The following is a 16,477-nucleotide window of genomic DNA, read 5'->3' as shown; positions in this document are numbered from 1 at the left end:
GATGTTATCAAAGATGTCATGGGTGCCGTAATTTGTGGGGTAATTAGCAGTGTATGGCAATGGCATAAGTTATAGTTAGCATAGGACACAAGCCTATAGCTATAGCCCCGGGGAGGTGGTGACCCCAGGGCTAAAGGGGGTCAGTGCGCCCCCGGAAAATCAATAAAATAAAAATCCCGGGAGGTGGTGATCCCGGGGCTGTGCGGCCTCTCTCACACAATTGACGCATTTTGCCCCGGGGGTGGTGGTCACCGAGGCACGGCTGGGGCACAAACCCCCTGCATAAATCACATTGATCGCCCCGGGGAGGTGGTGGTCCCCGAGGTAGAGTGGGGGGCTGGGCATCCCCGTCCGCATATTTTTACTTTAACACCCTGGGGAGGTGGTGGTCCCTGGGGTAGTGGGAGGGGCCAAGTGGCCCACCTGCATATTTTTACTTTAATGCCCCAGAGAGGTAGTGATCCCTGGGGCAGCATGTCCCCCGCATATTTAATCACAGCCCTGGGGAGGTGGTGTTTCCCAGGGTAGTTGGGGGGGGGGGCAGGAGGCTTTATCATAACGAAGAACGGGAGTCCGCGCTTCGTTTTGTTTTTTTAATTTACGGCAGATCCACAGATCCACCGCAACTCCGGCTGTAAAATTAAAAAATGCTTTTTAGCCCTTGGGGCTAAGGGGTCAGGGTGTTCGTACCCTGGACCCTTTTCTTTATTTTTCACTTTTTTTCTGGGACTGTGCTTCAGCCGAGTACCAAGATGGCTGACAACATTTCAACGGCTTCTGTTTTTGAAGTGTTGTCAGCCAGTCAGATCTCAGCACAAGATTGATAGGGGCTGCACATCTTTCATGTCCCTACATATATAAATTAGTTTTCCCCTTAATTTCTCAAAAACTACTGAAAGTATTTACACCAAAACAAAGAAAATGTCGCTTTCTAGACCAGGACCTACCTTTCTGCCAAATTTGGTGTAATTCTGTCCAGTAGTTTCGGCGTTATCACTCGTTCAAAAACGCTATGGAAAAATAGATGGGGAAAACACGTTTTGGGACACCCCCTTAAACTATCCAGACAGCAGCTGACGTGAATGGCAACATTTTTTGGAAAGTTTGTTAAGATTCGTTAAGCGGTGCTAAAGATCTAGGCAAGTAAAAAAACCACTTTTTATATAAAACTAGTTCCTAACTATAACTAACGCCACTAGGTAATATATATATATCTATATATATCTATCTCTATTTCTCTCTCTATATATATAGATATATAGGATATATATACATATATATCCTATATATCTATATATCTCTCTCTCTCTCTCTCTATATATATATATATATATATATATATATATATATATATATACAGGGAGTGCAGAATTATTAGGCAAGTTGTATTTTTGAGGATTAATTTTATTATTGAACAACAACCATGTTCTCAATGAACCCAAAAAAATCATAAATATCAAAGCTGAATATTTTTGGAAGTAGTTTTTAGTTTGTTTTTAGTTTTAGCTATGTTAGGGGGATATCTGTGTGTGCAGGTGACTATTACTGTGCATAATTATTAGGCAACTTAACAAAAAACAAATATATACCCATTTCAATTATTTATTATTACCAGTGAAACCAATATAACATCTCAACCTTCACAAATATACATTTCTGACATTCAAAAACAAAACAAAAACAAATCAGTGACCAATATAGCCACCTTTCTTTGCAAGGACACTCAAAAGCCTGCCATCCATGGATTCTGTCAGTGTTTTGATCTGTTCACCATCAACATTGCGTGCAGCAGCAACCACAGCCTCCCAGACACTGTTCAGAGAGGTGTACTGTTTTCCCTCCTTGTAAATCTCACATTTGATGATGGACCACAGGTTCTCAATGGGGTTCAGATCAGGTGAACAAGGAGGCCATGTCATTAGATTTCCTTCTTTTATACCCTTTCTTGCCAGCCACGCTGTGGAGTACTTGGACGCGTGTGATGGAGCATTGTCCTGCATGAAAATCATGTTTTTCTTGAAGGATGCAGACTTCTTCCTGTACCACTGCTTGAAGAAGGTGTCTTCCAGGAACTGGCAGTAGGACTGGGAGTTGAGCTTGACTCCATCCTCAACCCGAAAAGGCCCCACAAGCTCATCTTTGATGATACCAGCCCAAACCAGTACTCCACCTCCACCTTGCTGGCGTCTGAGTCGGACTGGAGCTCTCTGCCCTTTACCAATCCAGCCACGGGCCCATCCATCTGGCCCATCAAGACTCACTCTCATTTCATCAGTCCATAAAACCTTAGAAAAATCAGTCTTGAGATATTTCTTGGCCCAGTCTTGACGTTTCAGCTTGTGTGTCTTGTTCAGTGGTGGTCGTCTTTCAGCCTTTCTTACCTTGGCCATGTCTCTGAGTATTGCACACCTTGTGCTTTTGGGCACTCCAGTGATGTTGCAGCTCTGAAATATGGCCAAACTGGTGGCAAGTGGCATCGTGGCAGCTGCACGCTTGACTTTTCTCAGTTCATGGGCAGTTATTTTGCGCCTTGGTTTTTCCACACGCTTCTTGCGACCCTGTTGACTATTTTGAATGAAACGCTTGATTGTTCGATGATCACGCTTCAGAAGCTTTGCAATTTTAAGAGTGCTGCATCCCTCTGCAAGATATCTCTCTATTTTTGACTTTTCTGAGCCTGTCAAGTCCTTCTTTTGACCCATTTTGCCAAAGGAAAGGAAGTTGCCTAATAATTATGCACACCTGATATAGGGTGTTGATGTCATTAGACCACACCCCTTCTCATTACAGAGATGCACATCACCTAATATGCTTAATTGGTAGTAGGCTTTTGAGCCTATACAGCTTGGAGTAAGACAACATGCATGAAGAGGATGATGTGGTCAAAATACTCATTTGCCTAATAATTCTGCACTCCCTGTATATATTACCTAGTGGCGTTAGTGGCGTTAGTGGCGTTATATCTATATATATCTATCTCTCTCTCTATATATATATATATATATATATAGCGAGAGAGAGAGAGATATAGCGAGAGAGAGAGAGAGAGAGATATAGATATCATATAAATATCATGTGTAAGTAATTCCAATGGAAAAAAAAACAATAAAGTATTATTTATGCTAGACTAAAGCATACATTTAATTATACTATTTTAGTTCACAATTAAAATTGTATATACTTTTAAAATAATACAACAGATTATAAATTACTTAATAAATACATTAAATTTAAAAGATGTTATTTGTAAAATATAAGTATATCAAAATAAAATATCAAATTAATATTAAATATTTGAAAAATATATTTGATGCAAAACAATAAATAAAATGCAAAATTTAAAAGATCACCAAAAGTAATACATTTATAATACATAAATAGAAAAAAAGCTATACAAATTTTAACAATTTTATAAATCTAACAAATAAAACAAAACATTTTAAATGAACACATTCAAAAACAAACATCTTAAATTAATTTTAATTTATAAAAAAACAAATTTGCAAACAAATAATAATTCAAATATTTGATAATCTCCCCGCCCTTTTCCCCATAAGCTCAACATCCCATTCCTTTAACATAACATATATATGAATGAATACATTATTAAGAATTATTAAAAATAATAATTAAAAATATTCATAGTTTTTCAAAATAGACACACATTAATTCTAAATATTAACATTAAAATTAACATAAAACACTAATTAAATCTTATGAAAAAATGTACAAAAACAATAAAAAATAATAATATATACCGCGATAATTTACAAAACAATATTCTTTACAACATTCTTTATAACAATAATAAAAACAACACTTAAAACAATATTCTTACCTACGATATTCGTATCCACAATATATTTGACATTACAATATTCTAGAAACAATATTTTTGTAGAACGATATTTTGAATTCAATAATTTGTCCAAACACCCTATTCAGATGACAGAATATGTCATATGTTGCAGCCAGCTATTTCTAATCTCCACGAACACAGCACGTTCTCCGTCAGTTTGAAAACTAATCTTTGATTCTGATATCTCTGCTCATTTCTGTATTCTAAACAGCACATGCCTCTCCGTTTCTTTCTCGCTGCATCATAGTAAATGATAGGCTCTTCCATGTCAAAGCATAGTCCAGCGTTTCTGGGACGCTTCCCTTTCACACTTGTTTCAAAGCTTGGTCTCTCTGGTTTCCTCTTTTTTCAGAGTTTTAGCCGAACCTGCTTTTGCACCTGCTGCCACCCGAGTGCACAGACTAATCACTTCCCATTAGAATTACCTCAGTGCCTGGCTGGTATCTACGCATCACTTTAACTGCATGTTATTGCCTTCCTGGGCCTCTCTGCTGTCACAGTGGTTACAGTATCTGACCTTAATATGACTCTCATGGGTCACAATGGGTGCATGGCACGGTCTCTGCATATTAAGGACTACAGAACCTTATCTTTGCAACACACCTGCAATACATAGTGTTTCCTCTCCAGTCTTAAACACTGTCTCAATGACTGCAGAGATAAGCCCAGCAATCCTGTGATGTCAACTGCTGCAGAACCAGGCTGCCCAGGAAGCGTATGCAAGCCAAAATGTGTTTAATAACTATGGGCCTTATTACGAGACTGGCCGTCCTAGGACTGACAGCTTCGCAGTGACATTTCAACCCCGGTGGGCAGACCTGCCAGGAGGACACCATTGCTGCCAGGAACATTGTTCCCAACTGGGTGACAGCGGTCACAGTTGTAACCAGCCAGGGTGATTCTGAACTTAGCGCCACCTGGCTGATTACAACCCCACTTTCTGCCAACCTTTTAATGATGGGACCCGCCATGTAAAGGCTGGCAAAAAGCCAGTGCTAGGGTCCCTCTGCCCAGCTCCGTCAGAATGCACAATGTCTGCACTGCAGACAGTATTCATTCCAAGGGTGCTGGAGCGCTAGGATATTGGCCTCAGCTCCCTTAAAGGAGACAAGGCTGATATTCGAGCATTGTTCCCGCTATCCAGGCCGCCGGAACCATGTATTACAATGCTCACATTGTAACACGCTTAGCGAAAATGCCACCGGTATGATGGTGGCGTCATACCCATGGCTTTGGCAATCTGCTTTTAGGACCACCAAAGTCGTAATGAGGCCCTCTGTCAGCTTTCTCCTTTCCCTACCCAGTCCTATTATTAAACTCCATTGAACCTGAGTGGGAATCACCCAATCTACAGCAATGCTCTTCGGTTTATTTAGGTAACCCTGAGCAGTAGAGTACTATTGTTGAACCTGCAGGACTCCTACAAGTATAGCCACCTTTCAGACCCCTTCATACTCCAAATGTGTGCCTACGATCTTAAGTTAATTTTTCATAATCAAATGTTATTTAATGGAAGCACTTTTGGGGAAATGCCTAGTGCTACTAGATAGCAGTGTTATGGTTGCATAATGGACTGGACCCTCAAAGTAAGGAAGAAAACAAATCAATGTTCCTGACACACAGAGAATTATCTCCAATTACATTGACAACATTGCTCTTGTTTTCCTCAATCCTTGACCACCAGACCATGCTTTGCTGTGTGAGACAGGAAAAAGGAAAAAGCATTGCATGGAGATAATGCTTTGGCAGTGGGCCTGCTGTAAATGGGTTTCCACAGCAGAGCAGGCTAAGGGTCAGTCATCTGAAACAAAGCAGTTCCCCCACCTCTATGACACGATGAAATATCAGGAGGTCATTTTATGGTGAATGTCTTGAAATTTCTAAACATGTAAACTTTGTGGCATGATAGTGCACATAGTACATTCTGGGTATGTGGTAGTACGAATGAAGTCTCTCTCCGTCCCTTCCTCCCACAATCCTTAACATTTCTCAGCAGGCAGCAGCACTGTTCTTAGACAGTTTCAGTAGTTCTTCACAGCACTGACATACTTATAATGGGACAGTACCAACCCTTCTTGGTAGGACTGCTGCAATGGTTCACAGTACAGGCACTTCTCAGTAGGCTGATATAGATTTAATTGTGCAGGAGCACTTGAGCTACAGATGGCTACAATTGTTTTATACTTTTAAGAGGCCATGGTGCTCATAATCGTCCCTCCTTTCACCACTAGCAGGTGGATGTTTTCTTTGGTGATGCCAACACCTCTGCCATTGCTACAAGTCAAGTTTGTCAAAGTGCAAGGTCTATGTCACTCATAATGTAAGTATGTAAAATATCTCAGCACTTCCTGTATATCACCTCTGCTGGGTCATAATGTTCTTGATTGAGGTTTCTCTACCCCATCTGCAACAAACCTTGGACTCTTGGCTGAGGTCACTGTTTTTTGCAGGCGCCAAGGCATGGTGCCAGTGGTGTCAGTGACAGGACATGATTGGCTAAGGTCTCTGTCTTTCCTCTGACACGGAAGGTACTGCTGTCCACATCTCTCAACTCTTGCAGCCAGGGGCGGCTCCTCCATGAGGGCAGAGGAGCGTCGCCCCACCTGCAAACCTTTCAGGACTTATCCTTTCATTCTGAAAGATGCGGGGCTATGTGGGTGACTAGCAGTGCACTCCACCTCAGTATGTTTGGCCGGCTGTCTTGGGTCGGTCAAACACACATGTGCAGTAGGCTCTCTCCAGCCTAGCAACACAGTTGCCCGGCTGGAGAAAGGCTCCCAGTCTGCCTGGGAACGCCCTGGCTGGTTGCTCCCAGCCAATCCTGATGCTGCTCTGAGCAGTGTCAGAATTGGCTGCAGGGCAGGCTGGAAGCTTGTGCCTGCAGCAATGATGGAAAGGAGAGTTGGCGGATCAGGTACGTTTTTTTCTTCCATTTTTTATGTATTAAATGTACCCCCTGCTCCCCTCGCCCCCATGCGCCACCCGCACCTTTTTAGAGCTGGGAGCCTCAACTGGTTCCAGGTCAGTGAGCACTGGGCAGAGGTCACTGCCTCTCACCAGACACCAATGGTTGTTCTTTCAGGAAAGGGCTCACCTGCGAATGGCCAGGCTTCTGTTGGCTCAGATGTCTGTATCTTACCTGTCCCACAGGTAGCAGTGCACTTGGTCCATGATCCATATCGCCAGGAGAAGTCAGGAGGTGGGATCTCATTATCATTGTCTAGTTCTCTGTGGATAATGTATTCAAAGCGAACCCCTGGATTTGTCTCCTGAAACAGCAACTGTAAAGACATAAACAAAATGCGGATAAATTCACCACACATCCAAGTATTTGCAATACAAAGGTAAGTAAAATAAAGTTACTTAACCTTTAACAAAAGCTCATGAATGAGATGAGAGCACCCACCTCAGATTTGGTTTTTGAATAGCTTCCATGTTGTTAGGATCCCAGAATGATTACTAAAATATTTTATATGAGAATGAAGCTAGCCTGTTCGTAGACGGTTCCAGATTCGAGGAGCTCCGGCGGTAGGTTCAAATCTGGGGCCTTGCTATTTCCTATGTGGTGACAGCACAAAAGCAGTAATCTGGAGAGGAACCAATGGAGAGCTGGCTTATTCTTTTCAAGCATAATTTAAAAGTGCTGTAAGCCTCAAAGCCTGTCTACTCTGGTGTTAAAGCACTAAACCAAGATGGTGCATGCTACAAGCCTTCTCGGGGATTCCCAGCCTCTATGGCAGCAATGAAGTTGCTCTGGATGACAGCACGCAGAGTAAATGGTAGGAGTCGAAGCTATAATGGCATTTGTTGAGGTTGAACTCTGGTCTTGTTTTTAGTGGAGAGGAAGGAGCATTGTCAGCACCTCCATGTTTGGTTTCCAGTCAATGGTCATGGGTGAACTGGAGGACATTGCTGTAGGAGGAACAGTAGAGGTAACTGAGTGTTAAACGTGACCACTTACTTTGAAACAGTTTTGTTTTTAGGCAGGTGTTAGCTGTTCTGGCCAAGGCTTTCTTTTAATATTAGTTCTGTGATGGCCCGAGATGGGAAACTCAACCAAATGAAAGCACTGCCTTGAGTTCACTGACATACACCTTTGCAGGTTTCCACGTGCCGCCTGCATCATCTCATCTCTAAGGGAGCAGCACATAAGGGAGCTATGTAGATGCACAGGGCCCAAATGTCTGTTGTGTGGGCTTGTTGGGGCAGAGAAGGGCAGGAGGCTTGTATAAAAGCTCACCTTCACATGACTTTACCTGTCTGGAAAGCAGCCTTTCACGAACCAAAATCTGGATTCTACATTGGACATGAGAGAGCTTGAAACCCTAAATAACTAATTGTTCTTTAATCATTGTGGAAGGCCTTCAAGGTACTATGACACTAAGGAATGGGGATTGACTTATATCAAGGGTCAAAATGTTTTGCAAAAATGGCTTATAATCAGCAGAGAAGGAAACACATAGCCAGTCACACTCCTCACAGCATAAACAGCACACTTTCTCTTATCCACATTTCATTGGAATAAGTATGTGTTCCGCAGGTAAGTAAGTGAACGGGCTTGAGAGCGAATGCAGTAAGAATTTACATTTTGATGTCTATACCTTTAGAGCAGAGGTCTCCAAACTTTTTAATGCCGCGCCCCCCCAGTTGAAAAATAAAAATCATTGGGGCCCCCTCAGAATTATTCACAATTATTTTATAAACATGGCAATGTTTAAATTTGTCTAAACCTATTTAAACATTGCAGTTAAGTACTGTTACCTTTTAAAAACTGCAATAACGTGCTTCTGCTTAAAACAAAGGCCTGTTATCTGTATAATATTTATTTTGGCCCGAGTCTGGCCCCCGCCCCGGGATCACTTGAGGCCCCCCTATGGGGGCCCGCCCCCCGGTTTGAAGACTTCTGTTTTAGAGAGAGCAGGAGAAATGAGCATCGATTTTTAAGGAAAACTATCAAAAGTTGCAAGAAATTATATCTTACTTTACCAAAACCCAATGGTCAACACAGAGCATTTGAATCAAATACAATAATTGGTTGCCAGAGGAATAGCAAAATTCACAAAGAAAAACTAATTCATGATCGTATTACCCAAATCAATAAGCATTAAAAGCTGATAGGCCTGGCTTCTATTCTGAGTCCCGGCTAAAACATCGTTAAAAAAAGCCTATTGCAGTGAGAAATCAAGTTGAAAAAAAAAACAGTGCTTTCTCTATACAGTAAATCTAAAAGATTAAACGTGCAATGTATAATGATTTGTGTACCTTTGATTTGTAAAACAGCCGCTCATGCACTGCACCACAAGCACTTCTTAGGAAGCAGGATGTTATGTGAAGCAGTCAACAGCGTGGGATGAGAGAGAAATACTTTTCAGCTGCACCAACTGTCACTGTATCTTTACTTTAAGCATTGGTAAAAATAAAATAAGTCAGGCAGACAAGTGTGCTATTCAGCCACACCTAAAAAAAAAAGTCAGTCTCGGTTTGCACTTATTAACACGAGATTGCAAACGTCCATCAAACTGAGATGCATTGTTTAAATATAGATAGTAGCATTTGTAGTCTCTTTATTTCAGAAGTGTAGCTGGATAAAAAAGAACCTAATTGAATTCTGGAAAAGTACTGTATGTCTCTTGTTGATAGAATAAGGGGAAGAAGAGGAGGAGTAGCAGCAGTATTACAGAAGCCTTCCACGCTAGTTACACTGCACTCAAATGTTAGCAGTGACTGATTTTAATCTCCTTTTTGGGGTCTCTTATGATATAAAAAAGCATCTGGGAGATTTTTAATGAATTAGGATCCAAACAGTTCTTAACACGGTCAAAGAGTACTGGCACACCAAGAAAGAAACACATTTGCAGCGAGCAGGAACTCTTTCTGGCAGACGTAAAGGCTGAATATGATTAAGCTTCGCAAAGCGTGAAAACAATGCAAAGATCAACTCCTCAGAGCCAAATCCTTCCATATCAAAGCCCTCGTGACTTCTATAAAGAACAAACCAAAACGCCTGCTTGAGGTTATCATGCAGACTTCAAACCCTTCCACCACTTCAGTTCCTAAGTCATCCATGACCCCCTGCAACAACGTTGTGGAATTCTTTGATAAAGTTTTTTAGAGATAACCATATCTCGTTACCCACCAGTGACTCCCAAGAAACGGATGGCGTTCTACCACACAAGGTGCCGCAATTATGGTCCTCTTTCTCCCCAATTTCTGAAAGGGACCTACAGCAAACACTCTATGAAGTAAGACCCTCAAATCACCTTCAGGACACCATTCCAGGTTCTATTAGCAAACCTCTTGCCACTCATCTACTTCTCAAATGGATCACCATGGTCAACTCCTCTCTATAAACATGGCCTATTTCCAGAAAGACTACAAGTGGGTCAATTCTCTACGGTCTTGAAAAAACAACCTCTTGATCCAGAGAACATGAACAACTAACGCCCAGTCTCTCAACTCCCATTTTTAGGCAAAGTCATCGAACGTTGCGTATCGTCCAACCTCGCTTCACACATTGGAACAAACAACCTCCTAGCAGTCTCCAATCAGGTTTGCACCAGAACCACAGTACAGAAACTGTGATCCACCAAATAGTCGGTGACTCCCTTAGAATCCTTGACTCTGGTAACTCCTGCCTCCAGTCCTCCTAGATTTATCCACTGCATTCGATACTGTCGACCACCTGGACCTCCTTCGCACTCTAGAACACATGGGATGTCGAGGCACAGCCCTAAACTGGCTCTCCTTCTACCTTACCAACCATTCCCAATTTGTAAAAATGGGTAACTCGTTCTAGATACTAGTCAGTGTACATCAAGGGGTCTCTCAATCTTGATCCTCTCTTCAACCCTCTTTAACCTCTACCTAGAACCACTATGAGTTATTCTCAGAAACTCCAGGATTCTCTTCCACCTCCATGCTGATTACACCCAAATATAAATCCGCAGAAGACGTTGCTCTGCTCTCAAACACACTCTTAAACATTAAAAACTGGATGTCTAACCATCCTTTAAAACTCAGAATTTCTTTTGATTTCGCCTCTGAAAGCACAAACTCTAGTACAAGAATGGCTGGCTAACCTTACCACCCTGGATGGCTACCCCACCACTGTCCAGAGTGCCAGATCACTTGGTATCACATTTGACAATCATCTCCATCTTGACAGCTACATGGCCAAAAGTGCATAACACCAAATTACGGACTGATTTAGAGTTTGGCAGAGGGGTTACTCCATCACAACAGTGAAGGATATCCTGTCTGCCGAAATATAAATCCCACTGTATACTGTGGGATTTATATTTCAGCAGACGGGAGATCCGTAACTGTTGTAATGGAGTAACTAGTCCACCAAGAACTAAATCAGGCCCTCATGCAGCTTTGGGGCATCAGACAATTGATTACGGAACAAGATCTCAAAACAGTGATGCAGCCTCTCGTTCTCTCCTGACTAAATTATGGAATTGCCTCTATCTCAGGCATTCCCAATGTTCACCTAGGCCCACTGAGAGCAACACTACATGCAGCAGCATGCTTCATTTTAGGTTTCAAGAAATATGACCACATATTCCCTGCCTTGTTAGCTCTCTAATGGCTACCCATTTAAGCCCGGGCCCAATTCATAACCACCTGCATTACGGACAGGGCACTGCCCTCCTCTTCACCTTCCTATCAAAAAGAGAAACTGAAAATCTCTGGAGCAAATATGCCCAATCCCTGCTCTTGGAACCCCCCCACCTTCAGTCAAAAATGATACACGAGCCACTCATTCTCTGTTAGTGGCACAATAACCTGGAACTCTCTGCCTCCCTTTCTCCGCCTAACCACCTGCCTAGACACCTTCAAAAAGGTCCTCAAGTTCCTCCTATTTGACAGACACCTTAGTTAGTCACACTTGACAATACTTAAGTAGTCTCTCCACCAGGATCTAAACTACCTTCCTTATGTGACCCCGCCATCTAAATCGATGCTTTAACAGTGTACGACTTTTGACCAAGTGCTGTAGTTGTCTCATGTGGTAACTCCTGCAGCCATCTACCAGAGTTTAATTACTATAACTGGGACTCGCTGTAAACCATGTATCCTGCTACTGTTGCAAAGCGCTCTGATGCCTTTGGGCCATGTCCACATTATATAAAATTGCAAATAAATAAAGGACTATCCTTCCCTTATAATATTTTGCTGCCACCACTGGCAGTCCTTTGCAGCCCAGTAAGCTTGGCTAGTCAGGTCAAGTAACAGAGAGTGCATATGGAGTGTCCCTCAAGCCACAGAGCCCTTCTCTGTGCAGTAGGAATCTATGCCATGGGGAGAGCTCAGCACATACCAGTCCGTTTTATTTGCTGCAGAAAAACTCAAAATACAACAAAACCTTGCTACGGAGAAGTCAAGGCAGGGACATACGCTCTCCAGAGCCATGCAGGGGACCTTTTAAGTACCAACAACTACTCAAGCACCATAGATTAAACGCGCCTGGTGGTTCTTCCCTCCTTTATTAACGTGACTGACAAAACGAAAGGTGACTGAAGAACGGTCACCTAGTAGTTAAGTATAGAAATCATAAAAAATTAAATGAATTAATTCTTAAAGAGTATTGAAATCAGCACAACTTGGAAATGGCATACATGCCTAAACTGATAAATAAGCTACAACTCAATAATGCAAATATATGGAGATAAATATGATCAGAATAAATAAAAGCAAGCAAATAAACAAATGAAATGTACCGTACAAATCATAAATAAAATATATGAAAAAATGGAGCAGCCCCTGCAGGTGACGTATCTGTGCAGCACCACTTTGCCAGAGGGAGAAGGTTGTTATGGATTACCACTATTTTGCAAGGGCCAGTGTTCAACTTTAAGGTTAGCACTGTAGTTACTGGGATTTGTGAGTCTAACTTGCCTCACAGTGCCCGGCTATCAGGTTTATAGTTATTTCTCAGTATGAGTACTGGCACGGGCTTTAGGGAACAATATGTCAAGGATTGCACAAAATTAGGCTGTGTCCATCCATCTGAAAAAGGTTCCTTAAACGTCTCCAGTGGTTCTCGGTTTAGCAGAGGAGAGAACGCCTTTGGAAAGTAAGGACAACCACAACAAAATAAGACTCAGCACAGCAACAAAACATATTATGACCAGACTAGTAAACTGAATTAAAAGTTTAACTAAATAAAAACAAAGAATACCAAGCATTGACAAATGCAATGGATTTCATCTCCCCTGTGTTCAAAACTCGGGCAATGGCACAGACACAACTGTCTTGGATTTTTAAAAGGTTAGCTAACCATGCACACTAAAATACCGAGACTGCCTGAAAAGTAATGTGTTCAAAATGATTTACATTTATGGCACCGTCATACCATTGCCATCCACAGTAAATCAGGGATGACATCATTATGCTAGGGTTAGCATGTTGCCATGAATACCAACCTTCGTGCCATGGTCAGCATGTTGACAGAGATTACCACCATTGTACCAGGGCCAGTATTTTACCATGAATTATCAACACTGTGTAAGGGCCAGCATGTTGCCATCAACTACTATCGCTCTGCTATGGGCAGCATTTTTGTAAGACATTAGCAGTGTTGCCAGAAATTACTGTTGTGCCAGGGCCAGAATGTTACCAGGAACTGACACCACTGTGTCAGGCCTATTCATTTTACCATGAATTACCGCCACTGCAACTGTGGATACCAACACTGTTCCAGAGCAAGAATGCTGCTAGGGATTACCACTATTTTGCCAGGGCCAGCATGTTGCCAGGAATTCCCACGAGTGTGACAGGGCCAGCATTTTACCAAGAATTATTACAATTGTCCCAGATCTCAAATGTTGACAGAAATCACCACAGACGTGTCGCAGTCATAATGTTGCGAGGGATTACCACTGTTGTGCTTTGGCCAATAATTTACCAGCATTTACCACCAGTGTGCCAGAGCCTGCATTTTACCACAATTTACCAAAACTTAGCTAATGCCTGCATTTTGCCAGGTAATACCACCATTGTGCTCAGGAAACATTTCCAGGAATAACTACCATTATGCCAGGTCCAGCATTTCACTGGGATTGGCAGCGGGTAAAATACTTGCTTCTTAACCCCACACACAGATGTTCACGCGCACACACACACACACACACAGGGATATGCACTCACAGACGTACTTGTGCACATATACAAAAGCATGCAGGCCTGCCCACACGAACACAAACACACAGACAGACCTACACACTCGCTACTCATGCACAGTGCATAGTACAAAATCACCTGCTGCTCCCGTGGTCCTGCCTCTTCTCTCCTCTGCATCATGCAGCTCCAGACTGATGCTCCCAGGAGCACAGGGGTAGAGAGGGAGTGCCTCAGGCAGTCTGGGAGAGGGAGACCAAAGCGGAGACGGGAAACAGGTATAAGTACCTGCCAGGTTTGGGGGGCAGGGTGCTGTGGGGTCCCAAACAGAATGTAGGTTGGTACATACAAGGGAATGAAACAGAAGTGCATGTCGGCTATGAGGGGAGAGTGGGTAAGAGTGCTTGACTTTGGCAGGTGTGGGGGGGGGGGCAGCAGAGTCAGCATCCAGCTGGTGCCACAGTTGCTTGTGTGGCTCCTTCCGTAGTTTCAAATCCGCAATGATGCATGTGTAGTGCTGGCAAAAGCTTGAGAGAGCTCCCTCATTTGCAAAATGGCCCCATGTAAATGAGGAAACACTTAGCCTCTGCATCCATGCTGTATTATAGACAAAGGTGGTGCACAGTCAGTGCAACTACGGAGAGTGCCTCATGGAAAGGGGGAAATAGGATCCCATGGACCCACTACACATCCCTCTGCAGGCAGGTGCTGTGACTCATGACATTCCCCTGCAAGGGGATCTCTGTCTCCCTTTCAAATGAAGGTCAGGTTCCACATGCACACTCAAAGGGTGACCGGTGGCTTCATATAGCCAGTCTACCTTTCAGCATTACATTTTCACCCTAGCAACTCCCAGCTGCAGCTGTGCTAGGAGCTCACTCATTGTGGTATGGCACATTCACCTAGTTAGAGTCCAGAACACCTAGTTAAAGATGCACCGTGTTACCACCAGCGGCGGCCTCTGCAAATCACAAGGGGAAGGGGAGTATTATGGGGGGCGGGGAAGAGCAGACACGAGGAGAGAAAATACAAAATAAAAGAAAATAAAAGAAATTAAACTTACTTTTAGGGACGCTGCAGCCTCGTTCGTCACTCCTCTTTTGTTGATGTGGTGTCCCAGCACTCGCTGGGACACCGACACAGACTCCCCAGCAATCCTGGTGCTGCTTACATGCTGGACCTAGCATGTAAGCATGGTCAGGATTGCAGAGGCTCCCCAGCAATCCTGGAGCTGCTTACATGCTAAACCGAACATGTAATCAGCGTCCACTGCAGCCACTGCCGCTCAGACACAAGCCTGGGGTCTGTGCCTCAGACGGCCGGCCAAACACACATGCACACTTAAATGCACTCTCCCTTCTGCCTCCTGTGGCCTAGCCCCACCCCTCCCTGCACTGTTGTGCCAGGAGCAGAAAAATAAAATAATAGAAAACATTTTTTTATTTTTCTGCTTCTGGCTCAGCCAGTGGGGCGATGCTCCTTCGCCATATGAAGAAGCCACCCCTGGTTACCCCTATCTGTAATATGGGCCCAGGTGCTCTGTAAACGTAGAGGGCAGGCACAATAGAAAAAGTGAAGGGATTTACTTCCTTCCATCAGTGCATGTCGAAGGGAAAGGCAGTGTGAGCATTGCTGCACAGGGTCTTCTTGATATGCATGCAGAAGGATACTTTTTTTAACTTGCATAGCACTGTGTTGTGCAGTAAGCCTAGAGATGTGCTAATTGTCCTTTTCTGTTTTACCCCAATAGGATATGTAGTAGCATTGAGGCAAAATCTAAAAATGAAAGGAAAAAAATAGGAGGTGAAATGGACTGAAGGGATTTCCTGTGGGTCAGTTTTCCAACTTGAATTTACCTACTGAAAACGTGTAATTTTCCCATTAGTAGAGGTTAAGTGTGTAGGAACTGTGGGCAAGTCTATCGTTGCCAGAAATTTGAGACCTGCAAAGTGTGAAGACGGTGACTGAATATCACTATTTGGAACCACACTTGCCCCTTGGTGGGAGCCAAGACAGGAGGGAAGACACAGCGTGCAGTAATTTTGACTGGGATCGGAGAATAGTTGCAACCAGCAAACATTTGCAAAGCCATTCGGTCTTGCCATGTTCACCTGTTGGCTTGGCCAATGCTTTTTGCCAATGCAGCACTGGCAAAAAGGGCATTACAACACATCCAAGCACTGTGCCACTTCTCTGGCACGCACATTCATAACAATTCATGCATGCAAAACCATGCATGCACGTGAGGCAGATTTTTTTCTCTTTCTTTCAATAGTTGGTCGGTAAATAAAACAATTCTTTTTTTCCGCAAAGGTACTTTTTTGCAATAAAGTGCAGCTCGGCAGCAAATGGCAGCTTCCAGGCCCTCCAAAATAAATGATCAAATAAAAATTAAAGCAATTACTTTAATGTGAGGTTTAGAGGAGCAACGGAGGAGTGGATGGGGGAGAAGGGTGAAGAGGAAACAATAAAGGTGGGGTGGCTGTTGGACAGGGG

The 16,477-nt window shown here is 43.1% G+C and overlaps 1 protein-coding gene across 1 annotated transcript in view; it reads right to left on the bottom strand.

The window, feature by feature from the left end:
- The window catches only part of ADAMTS7 (ADAM metallopeptidase with thrombospondin type 1 motif 7), a 431,623-nt gene that overhangs the window by 130,895 nt on the left and 284,251 nt on the right, over positions 1-16,477 (bottom strand). Inside the window, exon 16 of the mRNA XM_069222951.1 lies at positions 6,999-7,140. Coding sequence (XP_069079052.1) covers positions 6,999-7,140 — 142 coding nt within the window. The remainder of the gene's footprint in view (positions 1-6,998; positions 7,141-16,477) is intronic.

This window comes from Pleurodeles waltl, chromosome 3_1, assembly GCF_031143425.1.
Source record: "Pleurodeles waltl isolate 20211129_DDA chromosome 3_1, aPleWal1.hap1.20221129, whole genome shotgun sequence".
Classification (NCBI taxonomy): domain Eukaryota; kingdom Metazoa; phylum Chordata; class Amphibia; order Caudata; family Salamandridae; genus Pleurodeles; species Pleurodeles waltl.
Note: the sequence above shows the minus strand (reverse complement) of the source record. Positions and strands in the feature narration are given on the sequence as shown.